At 43.7% G+C, this 20,181-nt stretch overlaps 1 protein-coding gene across 1 annotated transcript in view; it reads right to left on the bottom strand.

Moving 5' to 3' along the window:
• Positions 1-20,181, bottom strand: part of LOC124645864 (nephrin) — a 207,641-nt gene that overhangs the window by 20,516 nt on the left and 166,944 nt on the right. The window contains exons 7-13 of the mRNA XM_047185809.1: positions 19,834-19,978; positions 19,385-19,515; positions 10,000-10,159; positions 5,017-5,206; positions 4,739-4,842; positions 4,527-4,665; positions 1,646-1,800 (exon numbers count right to left, since the gene is read on the bottom strand). Of these exons, the coding sequence (XP_047041765.1) occupies positions 1,646-1,800; positions 4,527-4,665; positions 4,739-4,842; positions 5,017-5,206; positions 10,000-10,159; positions 19,385-19,515; positions 19,834-19,978 (1,024 nt within the window). The remainder of the gene's footprint in view (positions 1-1,645; positions 1,801-4,526; positions 4,666-4,738; positions 4,843-5,016; positions 5,207-9,999; positions 10,160-19,384; positions 19,516-19,833; positions 19,979-20,181) is intronic.

Genomic DNA, 20,181 nt, shown 5'->3' with positions numbered 1-20,181 from the left:
CGCCGGACTCGACCACTTGCAGCTGATCGATGGCACGTCTTGTGAACCCGCCCGAACCCTACTTGATTACATTTACAAATTCATTCCATCAAAAATTACCTTCGCAGCTATCGAAGTAAAAGGGGTGACTTTATCGAAATCCTGTCAGTTTAGTGCGCAATCAGGGCAGCGGACAAAATCAAACGGCCGATATTAAAAAAAACCGTCGGCCGGGCTCGGTCCTTCGAGGCGAGAAATTAAAGGTCCCACATGTCGACGTCGATAGCACGCGCATTAGTTTTTCCGCATCAGTTGACGGCTCGAGTGATGGCCCACTTATTTCTGCCGAGTAACACAAGATTTTTCACCGATGCCTTTCAATGTTCTACATGAACAAATAACTAAATTGAGTTTCAATCGACAACTTGCGTTACAAACACTTACTTACGCTCACTGATGTGACGCAGCTACCTACTAGTGGTATCTACCTACATAATATCAATTATATTTTATTATAAACAACTAAAGGCTTTTAATAGGCTATGCTATTAGTGTTGTGCAGGAACTCGTATCTAGTAGATAAACAGTTTAGTTTACACAAAGTGTTTAGAATATTTGAGGCAGCAAATACTTATTCAAACAAACATTATTTGATTATGTAATAGAATCCAGTTCGAGTGCACAGCTGGGATCATCGGCGATTAATCCCTAACTAAAGTTTAGCTTATAATGTTAGTGTGACAGTGGGGCCCCCGGGAGGGCCTCGCCGGGCCCCGAGACCCAAGCTGGGCGCACACACGAGAAGAACCTCTTGACTAATCTGGGCAGTAAATCCGAGTGAGTTTAATTAAAATGGGATTATGTTGAGGTTGCAGAGCGGGGAGGCCTTCTCCTGCAGCCACTCGTCACTCACTGGCTCTACAAGCTGTCACAGTGTATTGATACACTGAATGTGTGTAACCGTAACCACGTGTCATGTAGGTATCGCGTATCATCTGAGGTGCTGCTGGTTTTCCGCGCGAATACGGTTACAATTATAATAGGTCTACAGAATACAGGCGACAGGTCAGACGAGTACCACGTTTACAAGGACAGCAGAGTGAAGCGGCGAGCGCGGGAGTCACGCGCCTGTGCTGGCCAGCTCAGCGGCAGTTTTCCTTATATTTTGAGGGCGAGGCTAATGTTTTCCCTCGGCTAATAATTCGCGGAGGATAAAGGCCGCTCGGCCGCCACTTAGTGCGCCGCCGGCCGCCTCGGCTCCCGAGGGACCCGCTTTTTACCCTCCAAATTGAGTTTCGCTGAGTGATTTAGAACAAAAACTAGTTATAGACGAGTGCCGCCGCTCGTATGTTTCAATGGCTAGTTAATGATTGCACTTAAATGTCGTGCCGGTATTCTATTCAAAGCTCTTTACGAGTGTTCGCGGCGGACGCTTTATCGTCCACTATTTGAAATCTTTTCAATCGCGTAAAGTAGCGGCTCAAAGGGGTTTGTTGAGGACGGATGTAAAACGAACAGACCGCTCGGACGCTCTGATCGCCGCAAATGTATACGAGCGGCGAGCAGGACTGCATCCTGCTCATATTTTACAAAGAACTTTGACGATTTCTTCTGTGCGGGTAAACGTCAATATAGTGCTGAGGTTTAGTATTTGTGGTGTCGGTACCTGTTCGCTTCTCGGGGTCGCGGAAGAGCAGGTCGTCCAGGCGCGCGGGCGGCGAGCGGCCCTTGCTGTTGTAGGCGAGCGCCGCCAGCCGGTAGCGCACGTCCCACTCCAGGCCGCGCACCGTCCACGCCGGCTCCTCCGACGACAGGTTCACTCTGACAATACATTACATTTTATGAGTAAAGCTCTGTTAAAATTGTCGTCACTCTCTAAATACTCCCGAAAAAGCTAAGACACACAGTGGCTTATTCTCTTAACTCTTTACACAACCATTGCATAAGTATCCTATATCGACTTCGATTGCATGACAGAACTTCTTGCCAAGTTTCATGAATGATGTCGATAATATTCGTAACAACAAAGAGCAATAAGAACACAATGATTGCTTGTAATTATTCGCGGGCCAGCTCTTGTCAAACTTTTCATTTGTCAATGTGTTTATTGGCGAGTGATGGTCATGATCCATTGTATGAGCTCGGGGGTGAGGTGCGGTGGGCGAGCTGAGAAGAGGACCGTGGACGGTTCTGAGTAGTTTACTCTAAGATGAATATATAAATTATGTATAAATATATAAAATATGTGTTGTAAAGTCGAATTAGAAATATTCGAAATGATTAGGTATGCTTTAACTCACAAGCATTTTTGTAATGTAAGTTATTTCAGCTGCGGCAGCTCAATTTCAGCTTCCATTATGTGTATACTTTTTCAGATTGTCAATGTCTACCACGGTGAAAGGTTCATATATAATTCAAATTTCAAAAATAAAGACCAATCTTTATTTATAGGTGATTTTATTTTTAAAACAATTGTCGGGTTCTATAAAATGCGTATAAGGGATTGTTCACACCAAACGTATAGTCCGCCGCTGACTGTGAGTATACTCACTGTCTGCCCCAGTGTGAACGTCGACTCAATCTGCAGTACGCGTACTCACCAAGCCGACAATAAGCTATAGCGTACGATGCGCTACATGTGTGAACAAAAGAATAGGCTCGTGTAGGTTCACACTAGATGCGTACGCTGAGCGGCTGACTATTCTACACATAAAAGAGCTCAGTATTTGAACCCCCCAATCTTCATACATAACAGATGCTATGTCTTCCCAAGCGCATCTTCGTAAGTTTCTATCACTAAATTCTTCTGAATTCGCATTCCAAATACATTCTCTAGAATGTACTTCTGCAATAAACTTTTCGGTGTCGAACATCGCGAGGTGTCACGTGTCACGTCTGTCCTCATTGAAGTTTGTTTCTCGAGTGTATTGCGGCCGAGGCGCGCGGCGGTGCGGGCGCGGCAGAGCGGCGCTATTCGGCAACTGCGTCCGCGTAGCCAATCCGCGTCCGCCGTGCATAGTCGCGTAGTAAAATAATCGGCCACTGAGAGTCAGCGACAACAGACGACGTAATAGCGTATAGTCGGTTCGGTGTGAACGACAATTTCAATATATATGGAAAAGCAATAAACTGCGTAACGCGCGCTCACAGTCAGCGGCCGACAATACGTTTGGTCTGAACGATGCCTAAGGGCGGAGCTAGTAACATTCCTCGTCCCCTAATCCCCATTTTGTTTTCCATGATGTCTTATTAATTATTGCGATTCTTATAAATGTGCTGTGTACCGGGTCGTATCCTCGATTCGACCGATATAATTTGCTTGCGTTTGTGTGTTTGTTATATTAAAACGTGGCTCCGAGAACTATATAAAATGCTTTACATAAACGTTAATTGTTTATATCGTAATAACGGTAGCCGCTGACATCACGTTATTATTATTTAATACTTTATTGCGCATAAAAGTGTACGCGCAGCCGATTTCGATCCTAACAAAAATTTTACGAGGTAATAAAATGTGTCATATTTGAAAAAAAATCTCGTTATCCTCTCTTTATTGTCGCTAATGGCGAACTGAACCCGTTATCTGTTACTCTTTATTGGAAAATATTTAGCTGTTTAACTCCCCGTTAATTACAAGTGCGAGGCGTCGTGCTATGCTAATTTTCAATTACGTTACAGATTTGCATATTTTGTCACGAATTGTTTATTATGCAAAGAACATGTATCTTGTGAAGTCGTTTGAGCACAAGCCCGGACTACAGGGAGCCGGACCGCTGCGGAGAGGTTGTTGTGATGAACTCAGTGCAGCCAATCATGATGGCTTACTTCTAGGCATATTAATCTTACATGAATACGAAATGAGACATTAGATGCGCGTCGTGTATCGTGTTCGGGAGAGTGTCGCGCCCGGGGACCGGCCCGCGCCGCGTTCATTCATAATTAACGTCGTTTCGCCAACTTTAATGAGGCCCCAATGTTTACACGTTATTCCACTTTGTAAGCAGGCTGTAACCGCGGCTCGGCGCTGACGAGGACCACGCGCCGGAGACAGCGTCGCGGCTCATGCTACACTACTTGACGACATAACAGTAACCTCAGTAGGCAAATGGATCCAAGTATCTACGTAATGGCAACAGAATAAGGTTTTCGTTTTAGCAGTTCCATAAAAATAATAAAAATCAGGGTCGCGAGTTTCCATATCCATTACGGTTCCGATACACATTATTTCACTTAAGCCGGTGCGTTCGGGGAAATATAATAAAGGAATTTTGTAATAATACGGTGTCGTTAAGTCTGCGCACGTCACCGGGGGCGCAGCTTGAGAGCCCAGATTGCCTCTGTAATATTAAAAACAATGCTCCCCCCCCCGGCCCCGCGCGCACACCCCACCTCTCTTTCCCGCAGTACAGCGCAGCCTTGTCAGTTTCGTCAGCTAATGATATAGTTTGACTGAAGATGTCGGGCCAGTACGCACTTCTATGAGATGATGTGATGATAAAAGTGGATTATTAGTAAGGGGATAGATTATATGGGCGTGGCGTCCTCACCTGGGCACGGCACTGTCGGAGTACACCTCGAGGAGGAAGCGCTGCGGCAGGCCGCCGTCGAAGCCCGCCACGCACGACACCTCCACCGAGTCCGCCGTCTGGTTCCACAGCGTGCAGTTCCGCGGCGCGTGCGGCTTGCCTGCACACACACACGTACTACATCATCACGCCTCGTCACAGTCACCCTGGCGAGCCAGGAGGCGAGGACTGACCTGCAGCCACCATCTGGAACACGCACGGCGCGAGCTGTGTGCCCACCTCGTTGGACGCCGAACACGACAGCGTGCCATAGTCCAAGTCTGCTACTGGCGTATACCTGACCATTACAAACTATAGTGTTACCAAGGCTAGTTTATTCTGAAGCTTCAAAAATATAATAGAAAAGGATTTTATTCACTAAGAGTTTGACAAGTGGTGTCATTATATTGCTCGCTAGGTATCCATAAAACAAATTGATTATGATTTGGTAAAGATAATGATAGATAGTTACTTGAGACTGCTAGCGCTGCCGTTGGAGGTGTATCTATCGGCGGCGACGTCGAGCGTCTCGCCGGAGTTGTTGAACTTCCACTTGAAGACGGCGGCGGGCGGGTCGGCGTCCACCTCGCACACGATGACGACGGACTCGCCGCGCGCCGCGCCCACCACCGCCACGCCGCCCGTGCGACACGACGGCGCGTCTGCAACACGTCAACTGTTGCACTTCCTTGTACTGCACGCAGCACACACACAGCGTTGGAACTGGTATAGCATAGGTATACAGCATAATCAATACGGAAATGATTCACTGTGAATTTTAATTGTTTCGTGGTGGCATGGCATGAGATGTTTGTTCAGATTCAGAGAACATTTCCTTGAGTCTTTTTATAAGTAGCAAAATCGTCAGAGGTTAAAGGTTTTGAAAAGATTTCTTGAATCGTATCAGTTTTTTCCTCTTTATCTCATTTGGGTTGGTAGTTATATGTATAGTAACAGGAGAGCTAAGTGGGCTTCGGTCCGGTGACGCATGGCGGTGGTTAGGCGGAGATGCGCCACTAACCTGGCGGTAGCAGGGCTACGTGACGGTGCGTGTACGGACACAACAGACAGCATGACGCGTACTTACAAAGCTTGTCATCGTCTACCAGGTTACGCGATAATGTGGGGAGGTAGTGAAGGTGAAGGTCAGCCGAGTCGTTTGTGGAGAATTAGGGGCAAGGAGTAATTAGTGGGCGCGGGTCGCACCGCGCCGCCCGCCGCGGCACACGTCGCACGCGCTAATTACCTACTCACCTGTTACTGTCTACCAAGGAGCCACTTAGCTAACTATTGAGTGATTATCTGATTACAGCATTTTATCTGAGCTCAAGTGCGCTTCAACATAAAATGGCAGGAGGGCACAGCTGCGATAGAGAACTCTCGAAACATTGAATCCGAGACAAACCCATTTAAATAGGTAATGTAAAACGTAATAGGATAATCTACCTCCGAATAGGAGCAAGTTATTTCGACAAAGCCAGAGAAGACTAACGGAATCGGGTCATGAATAAAATTGGCTCGATCGTAACGAGCAATAACAACAACTTCATTACAAAACATTTTTTCTTACGAAACAGAAAATTTATTGCGACATTACTCGCAGTTATGTTCGCCATTAAAAATTCCCATCTTATTTTGTCAGAGCCATATCTTACAATTGGCAAAATAGATCGACAGCCATTACTGAGGCGAGGGGGTAGGCCGCGAGGGGGTAGGCCCCGCGGGGGGAGGAGATGGACGATTTAAAGCAATGAGCCGAGAAGGAGAATGACTCACCTGCGCCACTACACGGCACTACAAACAAGCCGTTTTTAATTAAAATCGTTTATTTATTGTTTGAACAGGAGACGGGTTTAATCGCCGCAATCCAATGCGCTCTAATTGACTATCTACCGGGAGAGCGTTGTCACTCAGCCCTCCGGTCAAATGATCAGTTTAAATTGTTGTCCCGGAGTGAGTCGGCTCGATGTTCGTTTGTGTCATGGATCTACCTGTATCGGTCCAAGCGATGGCATTGCCATCAGCGCGGTGCAAGGTCAGTGAAACTTTATCATGAGCGTTGTGATCGATGAGCGCGATGTGTCGACACGTCCGCACTCCGACACGCTGCGGATATGAGCATCGCCTCACAGGATATAGCTTTTTGTGATACTTCACCACTCCTATAGTTGTTGCTCAGTTATACATTTACAGCAAAAACGTTTGTTACCTACTCACTGATAAACAAACAATGCGAGTTTGTAATTGAAGTCGAACAAAAAGGTACACTTTTACTGTATTTAATCTCAAATAGCAAAACAAGAAGTTAATCCGTTCAGAATTTTCTTCCAGAAGGCATCAAGGCAAACGTTGGAGAAAAAACAATTAGCGGCAAGTTTGTCGGCAGCGCGAGTCACGATACAAGGAGATACAATACCGCGTGACGCGGTGCCGTGTGTGCTTCCTAATTTTCACGGCGTATTTGCGACGACAATGCGCGGACTTCGCGATTAATTATTGCATCGCGATGAATTTTGAGCAATTTAAGTGCGGGTCGGTGGCAAGCATTGTTCTAGATTTGTGCCGATTGTTTTGAATGAGATTCGAGAGGTATAATGAAGCTCTCTTTACGAGTTTTCTATTTAGCGCCAAACTTGTACGACTCCGGTTATTGTTGAAGTTTGTTTGCTCAAATATATTCTGCATCTCGGCTGCTGTTCTTTGCTGCACGGTATCATTCAGTTAGATTATTAACGTGCTACAAACATATTTCACTTAGTCACGGTAACGGTTTATTGAAGGAAACATGTTTACGGTTCGGCGGATAAGGACTTGCAGTTAGGGCTGCGGAAGAGGTCAGGTTGTAGTCGTTAGCTCCAAGTTAAGCTTACTGGAATGTATATAGAGGGTCGTCAGGTGCAGGGGCACCAGGTCACGTCTGACGAAACCCGACTTCTCGGAAGTTTAGATATATTTCCAACTAGCTTCTGCCCGCGACTTCGTACGCGGACCCTGTCCCTTATGCCAGCGACTATGGGGTCAGCAAAATCAAAGATCTGAATAGTCGCAATAGACGTGACCATAGGGATAAAAGTAGTGATTATAATTAGTCCGCATTTAAGTTGTGTGTGGCAAAAATATTACACGTATTATTACGTAAAAAACATTAAATAGATGACAAAGTCGTGGTGACTTAGTAAAATTCGTGGTGGTTTAGTGGATAGAGAACCAATCTCTCAAGTATGAGCGTTCCTCTTTGATTCCAGGTCTGGCAAGTGCCTGCCAATGCAACTTTTCTAAGTTCGTATGTACTTTCTACGTATATTTTGGATACCAATGACCGTTATTTGGAGGGGATGTTAAACTGTAGGTTCCGACTGTCATTGAACATTCTTGACAGTCGTTATGGGTAGTCAGAAGCCAGTAAGCCTTACCAAGGGCTGTTGGGTTGAGCGGGTAACCGGGTTGTGGAGGTCAGATAGGCAGTCGCTCCTTGTAAAACACTGGTACTCAGTTGCATCGTGACTGGAAGTCGACCCTAACATAATTGGGACAAAGGCTCTTGAGATAATAACGACAATAATAATGAGATATAGGCACCGCAGGACATCTGAGGCTGATGACGGGGAGTAGCGACCCCGCGGGGCTATATATACAGAGTTCTCCAGGGAGTGTATACTGTCCCCCATCTCCAACCTACCATGACGGGGGTGGCTTGGCTTGGCCGTCCAGAGTGGAGTCGCTAGAGCAGGATTAGTAGCCCTGCTCGGAGGGTAGATGCCTCATGGTAAGCACAGGGAGCGCGTAATCTGCGTTTAAAGTCCGCCGAGGTATCCTCACCCTTCAGCCGCTCATGTCGCTGTTGCCCTCTTGTTGCTATTCAGTGACTGGTTCCCGGGGGCCCAGTAAGTGAGGTGGCGAGTCTCCACCTGCCGTTTTTACATGTACCTAATACATTGTCATCCACTAACATCACAATAGCCCAAGTAGTTTTCCTCCATAGTTAGCAATAGTTTAGCACAGAACCGGGGATTGTCTTTTTTTTTAACGACGTCCACCGCGGATTGTCCTTGGGTTCATTTCTATAGTGTATAAAGGGATAATCGTCGGTTTTGTGTCACCATTTCATTAAAGTTGTCTCAAAAGGATTTCAGCGTGTTGGCTTCGGCTCCACGTTTGCCTCCCAAAAATTCGGAACTCTGTAGTCCCGAGGTCTGGAAGATACATACAAAATAATAATGAGATATAACGCAACAAAGTTAGAGAGTGGGGGCTCGTGACGCCACATCTAGGTATGTAAAATTTGTACTAAGTAGTGACTTAACACGAAATTCAAGCGTGTTGTATCTTCGTTATTATTTGTTTGTGAGAGAGAGAAAAGAAAAATGCGTGTCCATTATTTTAGGGTTATCTAAAAGACGGACTAATTACTTTTTTTGATTCACCATACCTATTTCATAACATTCATTTCTATACATTTCAAGTGTAGTGCTCTTGAAGTTCCACATCAGGTGTTCCAGATCTTCGATGTTTATAAGTCAACAGAGAGTGCTTATCAGATTGAACAACTTTTGCTAAAACGTCATACCTACCTCTATATGCTGTAGTCTAGCTGGGCCCCTGGAGTTCCACATCAGGTGTTTTAGATCTTCAATTTGTATAAGTCAATAGAAAGTGCTTATCAAATTGAACAACTTTTGCTAAAACGTCATACCTGTATATGGTACAGAAAAGCTGGGCTTTTGGGGTTCCACATCAGGTGTTCCAGATCTTAAAATTTATCATCTCAGCTGAAAATGCTCATCAAATGAAACAATTTTTGCCACGGCACCATATTTGTATCTCTTATAGTTTTATTGGTCTGTTGGAGTTCTGCATCAGGTCTTCAAGTTTCGAAGATAAATTATAGCCTATATGTTGAACAGGCTTAATATTGATACAACAAAGAAAAAATCATTGAAATCCGTTCAGTAGTTCGGAAGATTAGCGTGTACAAACAAACAGACATACAGACAGAATTTTTTTTTTGGATTTGTGCTCCATTACTGTTTCTAAACCCCACCCAATTATTATTTTTTTAATATATTCAATGTACAGACACAGTTTTTTTACAGATTTATTATATGTATAGATAAGTGTGCTTTATCGTCTTGCATAATTCTGTTTGACGTGAGAGGACAAGGCCCGAATGGCGCGTGAATATTGCATGAAACTGTCAAATCCTTCGGAGATTTAGGGAGACTACAATGAATTTAAAATACTACCAATGAGATGAGAATACATCCCATTCACCGGGCGTTGCGATCGCTCCTAGAAAAGTACTTTACGCATTTAAATAGGAGCGAGGTGAAATATGATAAACGGCGCATTCTGTCTGGAGCTGCTTATAAAATGTTCTAACTTTACCGAAAAGAAGTAAACTGATAATTGATAATATATGTTTTGTAGGTAGTGAGAAGAATGTGAGTGTAGTTACACTTGACGCGGAAGAGCAGCTCGTTGGAGACGGTCTCGCCCTCGGCGTTGAGCGCGGAGCAGGCGTAGCGGCCGCTGCTGTGGCGCGTCACCTTCTGCAGCACGAGGCTCTGGTTGCTGTGGAACACGCGCGCCGTCGCGTTGTGCGCCAGCGGCCGGTCCTGCAACACACAATACCGACTTTCTGAAATACCGATACTTCTCAAGAAACTGTTCGATTGCTCGCCTAAAAGATTCCCATTATAATGCAGAATTGCGTTCGCAAGAAGAATCTCAAGCAGGATAACGGCCGAAGCAAAAAGGTGGGCAGTAACATTTTACAAGGCACGTCGATCACGATGTAACGTAACACGAAAAAATATTCCTGCAATATTATGATGACGTAAATGTTCTTTTCTGAGAGCCTCGGGAGCACGCGGGTGGGCGTGGGGTGCGCGGGGTACAATTACTAGAATATATTTACACAAAGGGTCCGCCCATTACCGCCGGCCCTACAAAAGGCGCCACTCCAGCGGACAAAGGTACTCGTTACGTAGTAGACAGGACTGATTATATTTTTTTGTTTCTAACAAAAAGATTTTTAGTATCGCTGTAGACGTATAGACGTGCCACTCTCTCTCTGAAGATGAGGGCAACTCTTCATTAGTCCTATTTCTAAGTTCAATAGATTCTCGTTCAGTAGGTACTAGAGATAGTATTTTACTAACCAATTTAAAAAAAATGCGATCCAAATTCTCTATATGAAAATCAATTCTTTAAATACATCTAGTTGTGGAAACTAACATAATATGGTATGGCAATGTAGCAGTATTACACTCATTACAATATCCAGGACGCACCGGCCCGAGTTGGAAGAAAATGTAATTTTTACAAATGAAGTCGCCGGAACGAGATAACAAAAAAACTGTTTAGCCCGATGACTCCGTTGTTTCACTACAAAAGGGGAAATTAAAAGAGACATTTTGAAAGCTGCGTGAAATTAGTAGTACAGGCTGTTTGGCGCTGATGAAAAACACATAATGTTTGTTGCCTTTACCTTTGTACAGAGCTTGTTCAGTTCGGGGAGCGCGGCCCACAATGTGCTACTGTCGAGTTTCAGGCTGCGAGACACAAATATAATCTGCGCGAAACTTTTTCTTTGCAAATGTTGAGTATTTTTCTAAAATTGTTAGGATAAAGATTGTTCATTTAGTTTATCAAGATGTACCTACCAGTTAGGAAGTACATTTTGGTTACAACAGGTGAGAACACATCTCCCTATCGCTCTCTGCTTACTACTAGGAAGCGTTCGTGAACACCAGCGGGTTTCACCACTCCTGATTTCTTGACTCTGAATTTCTATTCTCTTAAGAAACCATACTAAAAAAAACGACTTATAAAACTTTTTAACAAAGATATGTTAATTGGAACGGCACTTCACAGATACATATAATCGAGTTCGCTGGGAGCTGCAGGCTGAGTCAATATTGTCAGTGACGCGAGATGGTCTAAATTGGAAAAGTTGTAGAAGTGAAGGAGCTCGTAGGCTTGCGCTGATCCAGGGTATAGCCGTGATTGATGAACCGCCTCCCACGTGGACTGGTTAGTGTAGTGTGACTACACTTCGGCTATCGAGGAAGACAGTATGTCGAACGCAGGTAACATGTAACTAATTCTACTGAAGTTAATGATATTATTATGAGTTAATGTATGCTACAAGAACAATTTCCTCTTCTTCGAAAAGGTTGATACTTTATGATTACACACAATAATAAAGAATTTGCATTGTTAATCAAGTCCGTTGTTTTCCCCGGACATAGGACGGTGTCCCGCGGCCCCGGCTTCGCGCTAATTGTGGGGCTATAGCGCGCCGCCCGGCGCCATTCGTCTCCTCACAAACATTCTGATGATGTTCCCTTTCTTTGTGAATACTCGAATAAACGACACTTAAACCAATGTGGACGTAATTATGAGCTCACGAGAGAGTAAGTACAATGCGATTGTTTCTCATTTTGTAAGAACATTACTTGTGTTCAAATTGTGTTCCTGGGTTGCATCAGTTTTTGGTTGCATATTTGGCTGATTAGCTAATTTACTAGAAGTTGAGAATAATATCGTCAATAGTGTAACAGATAATGAAAAATAAACATAGGTAAGCCAAACACATGTAAAGGCGATTTTCTCATCAACACTACAGGAAACGTTCGGAAAAATCTTGATCTCGGGATCCATCCCGCATGAATGGAGAGCGACTGATTCAATCAGGCTTGTCCATTATGAGGCAGACGAGCTTCATCGGAGCACAATCTCGAGGATGATCACGGGAGGTCGCGAGGGAGCCTCCCCCCCACGCCCCGCGCTCCTCGGAAATAGCTGCCATTAACGAATAAAGAGAGGTATTTTCCACCTGATAGCAGTGTTTGCTTACGTTCAGTGCGAGACGTTCAAGTGTTCTCTGTTATTGTATGGAATGCGAGTGGTCGAGGGGCGGGCTCGCGCTGTATCGCGCTGTGTCGCGCCGTGTCGCACCGTGTCGCGTGTCGTAACATCTATCGCGATGGAGTGAGGTTGCGCGGGCGTCACGTACATTTGGAACGACCGCATAAATAATACAATTATCACTCACGTGCTACACATTGCCTATTACGTACATTGGCATTGTGTTGCGATGCCTTCACAATACCGCTACACAGTCTATTCTATTCAGGTGTTCAAATTATAATTAAATGGCATAACTCGATGATAAATCAAATATTTATGGCCGAACCATCCAGTTCGGTTACAATTTCAGGGAAAATAGGTATTTACCAGGTGAGACGTGCTTTTAACAAAGCAGATATATTATTGAAGACTAGCCTGTGTATGATGTTGGTAGATCGACAACTGAACTAGTACTGATCTGATTTACCTACATATAACGACATCCAACATTACAAAAAAAAAAAAATATCACCACGCGTGTTTTACTACAAGGTGCATCATTCTTGTTATTTTTTTATTTTAAACGGACCAAGTTGTCTTGTATTATATAAGCTAAGACAAAATGCACATTGTTAATTTGAAGATGTCGAAGGTGAGTATAATTTTAATAAATGTACAGCGATTTAAGTTATTATTTATAATCATTTTGATGACAAAAGCTTGTTCTTGAACACGATTAACTACTCAGTAAAATTACTAGATTTAGTTAATTGCTGTAGTATACCAAAGTGGTAAGGTTTAAGTGAGAGGTAGCTTGTTAGAGATAGCCGTGTTCTGTCGGCGGCGGTCAGCCGGCGGGCAGTCCTCAGTTTATGTGCACCGGCGTAATGAGTGCACACCTGAACCCTCCCCCCGCCTCGTATTTCCCATTTTATTCGTAACATTTGTTTATATTCCAGCTCGGATAGTTAAGTGAAAAATAAATTTCAATAGTAATTTAAGCAGTTTAAGCGCGCAAATTAAACCGGCGTTTTTGGCGCCAGTCCCAGGGGCTCACGTCACTGTACGTACACCTATGGCATCTAATGGAAATACTTTCAAGAAATCTTTCTGGAATTTCAATTGAATTCGATTGAGTAATAATCACCCAATAAAATAAGGGAGATGATTGATAGCAATGATGTGGTGGGAACACTGGCCCCGCAGACTCGACATAACGCACTAAGAAGCTCGCTACTCAAATTCCTGGATTTGGATCCCAATCATATTCGGTATTGGATATAAGGATGTATAATATAAACGTGTACATAGGGGAGTAAACAGGAGGAGTATATAGATAAGGGAGTTCTTGAGAAATACACAAGGGAGTACATAAGGGTAGTAAATTATTACAGTAAATTATTATTATTACAATGATAGATATATAGCTAGTTATTATTTTCGCAAAAGCGTTGACGACGATCAACTATTACTTATTACACTGAACCAAGAATTATTCTACGAAGAATAGGAGAGGATCTCTCTGCAGTGGCCACGCTGAACAGCCCATTTACAAGCACATTATTATAAGTTTGAACATTGTTTTTACACGTACTTCATTTCTATTAGACTGAATTGTTTTAACGCTTCTTTTTCTATTTTCTCATCTTTAACAATAGGTCAACCTGTGGATGTTAAAATCTCAATACACCGTGAAAGACGTGTGATGTCATAAGTTATTACGGGAGATCCGTCAACTGATCGGGATCCCCGTGACTCGCACGGCTTGAGGTTCTGCATCTGACAGTAGATATTAATTTAATAATCAGAATCAGCTAATTCCGTCAGTTATATCTGGCGCAGTAAAATATGATTGAACATTAAGAGGGCGGGCAGCTGGGCAGCCGAGCCAGGCATAAGTCATCGGCTCACCAACTCCGCCCTGAGTAATTGTACAGATTATAATATATATAAATTTGGCTCAAATTTATGAAGGCTTAAGACGAGAAATTTATGCGGCGTCTTATTATTGTGACAGCTCATCGCTCCTTGTTGATCGAGGGCGGAACACGCGCGGCCTGTGGCGGGGGGGGGAGGGAGGGGAAGTCGTCGCATGGCTGTCACTGTGTCGGCATCGGATCTGATTGACTGGGTCCAAGGTATTCACTTTTACTTTCAGGGGCTACGTGATCTAAGCTAATAGGTTGATCAGTACTACCTGCGATATTCTTTCTTACAGCGAAAAGCCACAAGATCAACATTTGAGGAACATAGTTACAGCCGTCAATCAGTAAACAGCACTATATAATCAGATATGAAATTTACTCTAATCCTACAATCAATACAGCAGTAATTTTCCATAGATCGTAATGATAAATGAGTGGGGTGAGTGGTTACGTAGTGTCGTGTCGCAGTAACAGGCTCGTTTACAAACTGTAGTGGAACAACTCCTGCTCGTCGCCCGGCGGGAATCACGCGACACCGATAATTACGAGTTTAATGCTCTGACACCCAGGTGCTTACATATCGAGTGAATATGTGTCACTAGGTACGTGACACGCAGCCCGTGTCTAAAGGATCTTTGCTGACGGAACTACTGCAACATAGACCTCAGCCTCAGCGACAGATGCGTATCGCGAGTAATTTGTAACGTTTTAAAGAAATGTTTGAGTGACTTCCAATAAAGGAAAATATGTTTTTCCCATCTGCGAGTGACGAGCTCGCTCAGCAACCAATCTCAATACTTGCGGCTGATTGAGGGCGCGGCGCCATCTTTGATTAGGAGCCGAGGCGGGTCGCCATCACTCGATACGCACGATATTAATACTCCAGTCGGCTTAAGAGATCACTTTACTAATATTGTTTTGATAATTTTATCACAATCCTGTTGTTTCAAATAGAATCTGTCGGTTGTGTAATTTTTGTTGCCAAGCCGTTTTTCGAGGATTTTTTATACTTATCCAATAAAAAGTATGACCGTGCGCGTCACGGAATGAAAACGATATTAAAGTTAACTGTTTGATGGAGAAACATATATTTAAACGTAGTTGTTGTGTTTTGAATTTGGGTAAAACCACAGATTACTATGTAAAACGGCAGTAAAAGCTCAGTTCCTCTGCCTACCTAGCAATTACTTACTATGTGATTGAGTTTTTATTTAAGTAGTTGCAATGAACTTTCAGCATAAGTCTCTCAGTCTCACGAAATACTAATATATAAGTATGTAATATTGTTTCATTTACGAAAGTAGTATTGCATTTTCTTGTAAAACGCTATTTGCACCGCTGCGTGGAGGGCACACAGATACCAATGAGGAGGTGACGGGCGCCGGTAAGACTGTAGCTGCCCGGCTTTATGTAATCCTTTATGATCCTTTAATGACATTCCGCGTCAGCCGGGTGACGGCAGGCTCACTCGACGACACTCCAATTATCGCTCTGTCACTTATGAGTGGATAATTTTTAATCATTACGTTTGTATGACTCTGTGAGAGATCGCGCCGACTCCTGTCATGTTGGTGTTCAACTAATAGGTGGCCGGGGACGACGGCCTGTTAGTGTTAATGCATAATATTTGTTATTGAGTAGGTAAAGTAGGTTATAATTCTATATTTTTTTAGGCCAGCCGCCTAGAATGTTAGGGAAAGGAAAAGACAGTTTTCTTTCCTTAATTTGTCTGCTTTTTTATTCCTGGGCTGACTTCCTAGGCACTGAACGGAGGACCCATTGATTGATACCTACATTGCATTCCTGCCATAGTTACATTGTATTTGCTTTTATTCACAAATAAATAATTGCTTTGTATGAGTTTTACCTGTAAACTGCTACAGAAGGTATTAATTCGATGGGACAATGAACATAACGCAGTATTTATTTTCATACCACATCCTAGCTCATACATACTCATTTACGCAGTAACCAGTGACCTCATCGGATATGTGAGACCACTAAAACGTACCTAAACATATGACTGCAGTATACTGGGCAGGTAGCAACCGACAAGTTTATTTCCCCGGAGATTTATCGCATAAAGTGGACGACCTTAGTTATTACACTATCCTAAATATTCGACAGTAATGGGGAATTTTCCAAGAATTTGCATCGAGCCTGCCCGGCTGGTCGCTGTGGCGGTTCAACAAAATTGACGTTTTGCCTAATTTGCATACATTGGTCGGCTACACTGGCAACACATTCGCACGTGTATTATATTTTAATATTGTTGGTAGATGCGGGTCCGTCGTCAATTTGCTTTTAATACGTTGGACAGTGTTAGCGTTAATGATGAATAATTCAGGCGGTCCCGGGGCGCTCTCAGCCGCACGATGCTATAGCTATCGACAGAAGGACAACAATATACCACAACAGCGAACAGGAGGCGACGACTATCTAAAAGCGTGAAGCTGTGTCTTAGGTATATCTTATACTATCATCGTTTACTAGGTACTATAACGATTAATCATGAATTATTGTTTTTATTGTAACTGATTGTACGATAATCATATTGTTTTTTGTTCGGTAAATATTAGTCTTCTGCATGTATCGAGGGACGGTGTGGCCCCGAGATGAGCGCGTGCCATTAGTCCACTCGCGCCATTACTGCCTCCCTTATAATTTAGGAAAACAGGCGACCAATATACTTCCGCTTACAATTTATATCGTGATGCTACAACTCAGAGTATCTTTTACGATACACCGCTATAACTCGCCCAGTTATGTTTAGTTTAAATCATTGCCATTTTTTTTATGTAACCTTGGTTGCATCAGCAATCAGTAGTATTATACTACAAAATTTTCGGAAAAAAGCCGTGCACCAAATGAAAATAATTTGAACTTATATCTTTGTTAGATAAAGGCATGAAAATTGTCGATTCGATGTGAGCGGTCATCGTAGAGAGCGCGTATATCCGCGCTACGCAAATGACCGTTGTAAATTATGTGCGTTTTAATTCGCGCGGCGGCGCTGCGTCCGCCATTTGTCAAAAACAATCACACATAAAACAATGAGGCGTGTCATCGGCGCGCGACAAATGGACGCGGCTCCGTGTCGCGCGACAAAAATCACGCGAATAATATCGCGCGTCATACGTCACCGCAGACACAATGCACGCGATGCATGCTTTTATTTCATTATTGCGGCTATCAACGATTTCTGCCGGAACCTGAACCGCACAATATATCCCGTTCTGTCGTATTTCAAGAATGCAGCGTTAAAGTGTTGGTAGTTCGTCCGCCCACATTCCAGTTTAGGTTTAAATAGTAAGTCGACAGTTGTCCCGGCCGGAGTTCGCTTCCCGGAGCTGTAGTCGGTTGTTGGCGAAATATTTGTCAGCTCAAGTTGACCTAGTAAGTTACCGCATGCTTTGCCGACGCCGACCGTATCGAGCGCCGCAAACCGCGGGACCTACGCCCCAATAATCTGCTCGTGTGTGTAACGTAATACGCTCTTAGAATATTCTGAGATGCTGCGATTTAATTTAATGTTTCGTCATAAATATTTTCTTGTTCAAAACGAATGAGAGTCCTCACAAAGACGAGTATTACGGAAATTGAAATGCGTATTAAATACGCAACGCGCCACATGTCAATGTCACTAGGATGAAACGTTCCGTCAGAATCAGAAACAATCGCATTTGTGCGGCGCGGTGCGGCACGGCGCGGCGCGGTGCGGACGGATAAGTGGGTCGAGTCGCCGTACCGACAACAAAACGTGAAAACAATACAGAGAAAAAAAGTAGCGAGTGGAGGCGGGCGCGGTGATGCGTGTCGCGATCCGTGTAACAACGCGCGGCTGATTGCCCCTGAAAGGGTGAAGCGAAACAAAAAAAATGTGTCCCGCCCCGTCTGTATATTGCTGATTAAAACAGAGCGACACAGTACAAAGCGATTATCGGACCGTACATCGTCGTCTATTACTTTACTCCCCGCCCTCCCCGCACCCCGCGCCGCCCCCTCGCACTCGTCAACTGCTCGCTACATCATTGTTTTCACATTGACAATGCATACATTTGTTATCAGTATGTTTTAATAAGGCCAATTTATTATAATACATGTACCTACATATGATACATATGATATACGAATATATTTTTCGAGTACCTAAGTTCCGGAAAACGGAATTGATACGAGTAGGCTTGTAAATATATTCAATAATTTTAGAAGGTTCATACTTACTTAACTTACCTCCTCCGTGTGAGAGGAGGCCGCAGCCCAGCAGTGGGACGATAAAAAAGGCAGTAACACATACTTACTTTGAATCCAAACAATGCCAGAACCATAATCAAATTATTTATTCTATGTCATATCCGTGAGTAAGCTACGCTGCTACGCTGCTACGCTGGTACTTGCTACGTTGCTACACGCTACGATATTGTAGTAGTAACCCACTGAAGAATTCAGAAAGAAGACACCTTTACTTACATCGTGTCCAAAAAGGTGCAGTGCTTCGTAGTTTCTCTAGCTTTTTATAGCAATTAAGAGGACGAATTGGAAATTTTGGCGCCAAGGATCTCAATTTTTCTCAGTAAATACAAAACGGATCAAAATACAACTTGGTTACCTGAAAGTTCATGATATAAACCTTATTTTATTAGACTTCAAAACATGATTAGGTAACTTTTATAACAGAGAAAAATATATCAAACATACCTCTTTTTAAAAAGAGATTCACATATTATGGCCAAACGGGACCGATTTAAGCCTCCTAACTTTTTTAGTAGTTGAGTACATACTCTTTAAAATTGTAGAAGGAATTTTTATCAAATTATCATTTCTAAATAATAAAATTACAAAACCATTTTGTCGCTTACGACTTTTAGTTATAAGCTAGCGCGCGTATTGTTATCCTCGCCCCGCTCAGACGCTCCGTCCCCTCCTGGCGCCTTAGATGCGCGTGCCGGTTATGGAATTATTGTTTACCAATTCGTCGCCTTAAAAGACTTTGTAGATAGCTCGATAATACTCATGAGTGTGGTTTGCAATGAGAGATGTGTACAGAGTAGTGTTACTCACGTCATGCAGCCAGGAGAGCTTCCTGGCGGGCGGGTTGGCGCGCACGTGGCACTCGAAGTACACGTCGTCGCCCTCCTTGATGTCGCCCGCCGCCAGCGAGCTGCCCAGGCGCAGCCGCACCACTGGCGGGTCTGTAACACACACACGTAGTAATATAGCGAGCATACACTTCACTACTTGCCGATAATTTAATTGTAAAACAGATGAATAATGCACAACATATTTTGCAAAGCAGTTTCATTTCAATAATTAAGTCGCTGTAAGTAAGGCACACTTGCTAGCCAATAAATTAAATAGGTGTGGCGTCCCACAGCGCTCGCAGCGCTCGCAGTGCTTTACGGTGCACAATGAACGCTTTGAGAAAAAGATGTGTATGGAAATAAGTGTTTCATTACATGAACATACTCTTTGGAGTCTTGTGTGTAAGTAATGATAGTGTGGGTACTGACAGACGACGCTGATGGTCCAGGAGGTGTCGAGGCTGAGCGAGGTCACGTTGGGATTGTCGGCGCGGCACGTCAGCGGCTTGCCGTCGTCGTCCAGCGTCGGCACGAAGCTCATCACGCTCACCGTCAGGTTGTCGCGCAACTCTTCCTGTCACACACAAATACACAACTTTTGCTATTCACATGTACATTTTTACTAGCTGTCCCGTCTGCATCTCGAGGGAACTACTTCACGCACCAGAATAATGTAGCCTACTTTGCGTTGTAATTAATGATAACAGTGCTATTTATTATTCTTAGAATTTAACATACCGGACCTGGAATTAGAGTGTTAATCCAAAGAGACTACTA

Source organism: Helicoverpa zea, chromosome 3 (genome assembly GCF_022581195.2).
Source record: "Helicoverpa zea isolate HzStark_Cry1AcR chromosome 3, ilHelZeax1.1, whole genome shotgun sequence".
NCBI classification, from domain to species: domain Eukaryota; kingdom Metazoa; phylum Arthropoda; class Insecta; order Lepidoptera; family Noctuidae; genus Helicoverpa; species Helicoverpa zea.
The sequence above is the reverse complement of the archived record's forward strand: the minus strand, read 5'-3'. Positions and strand labels throughout refer to the sequence as shown.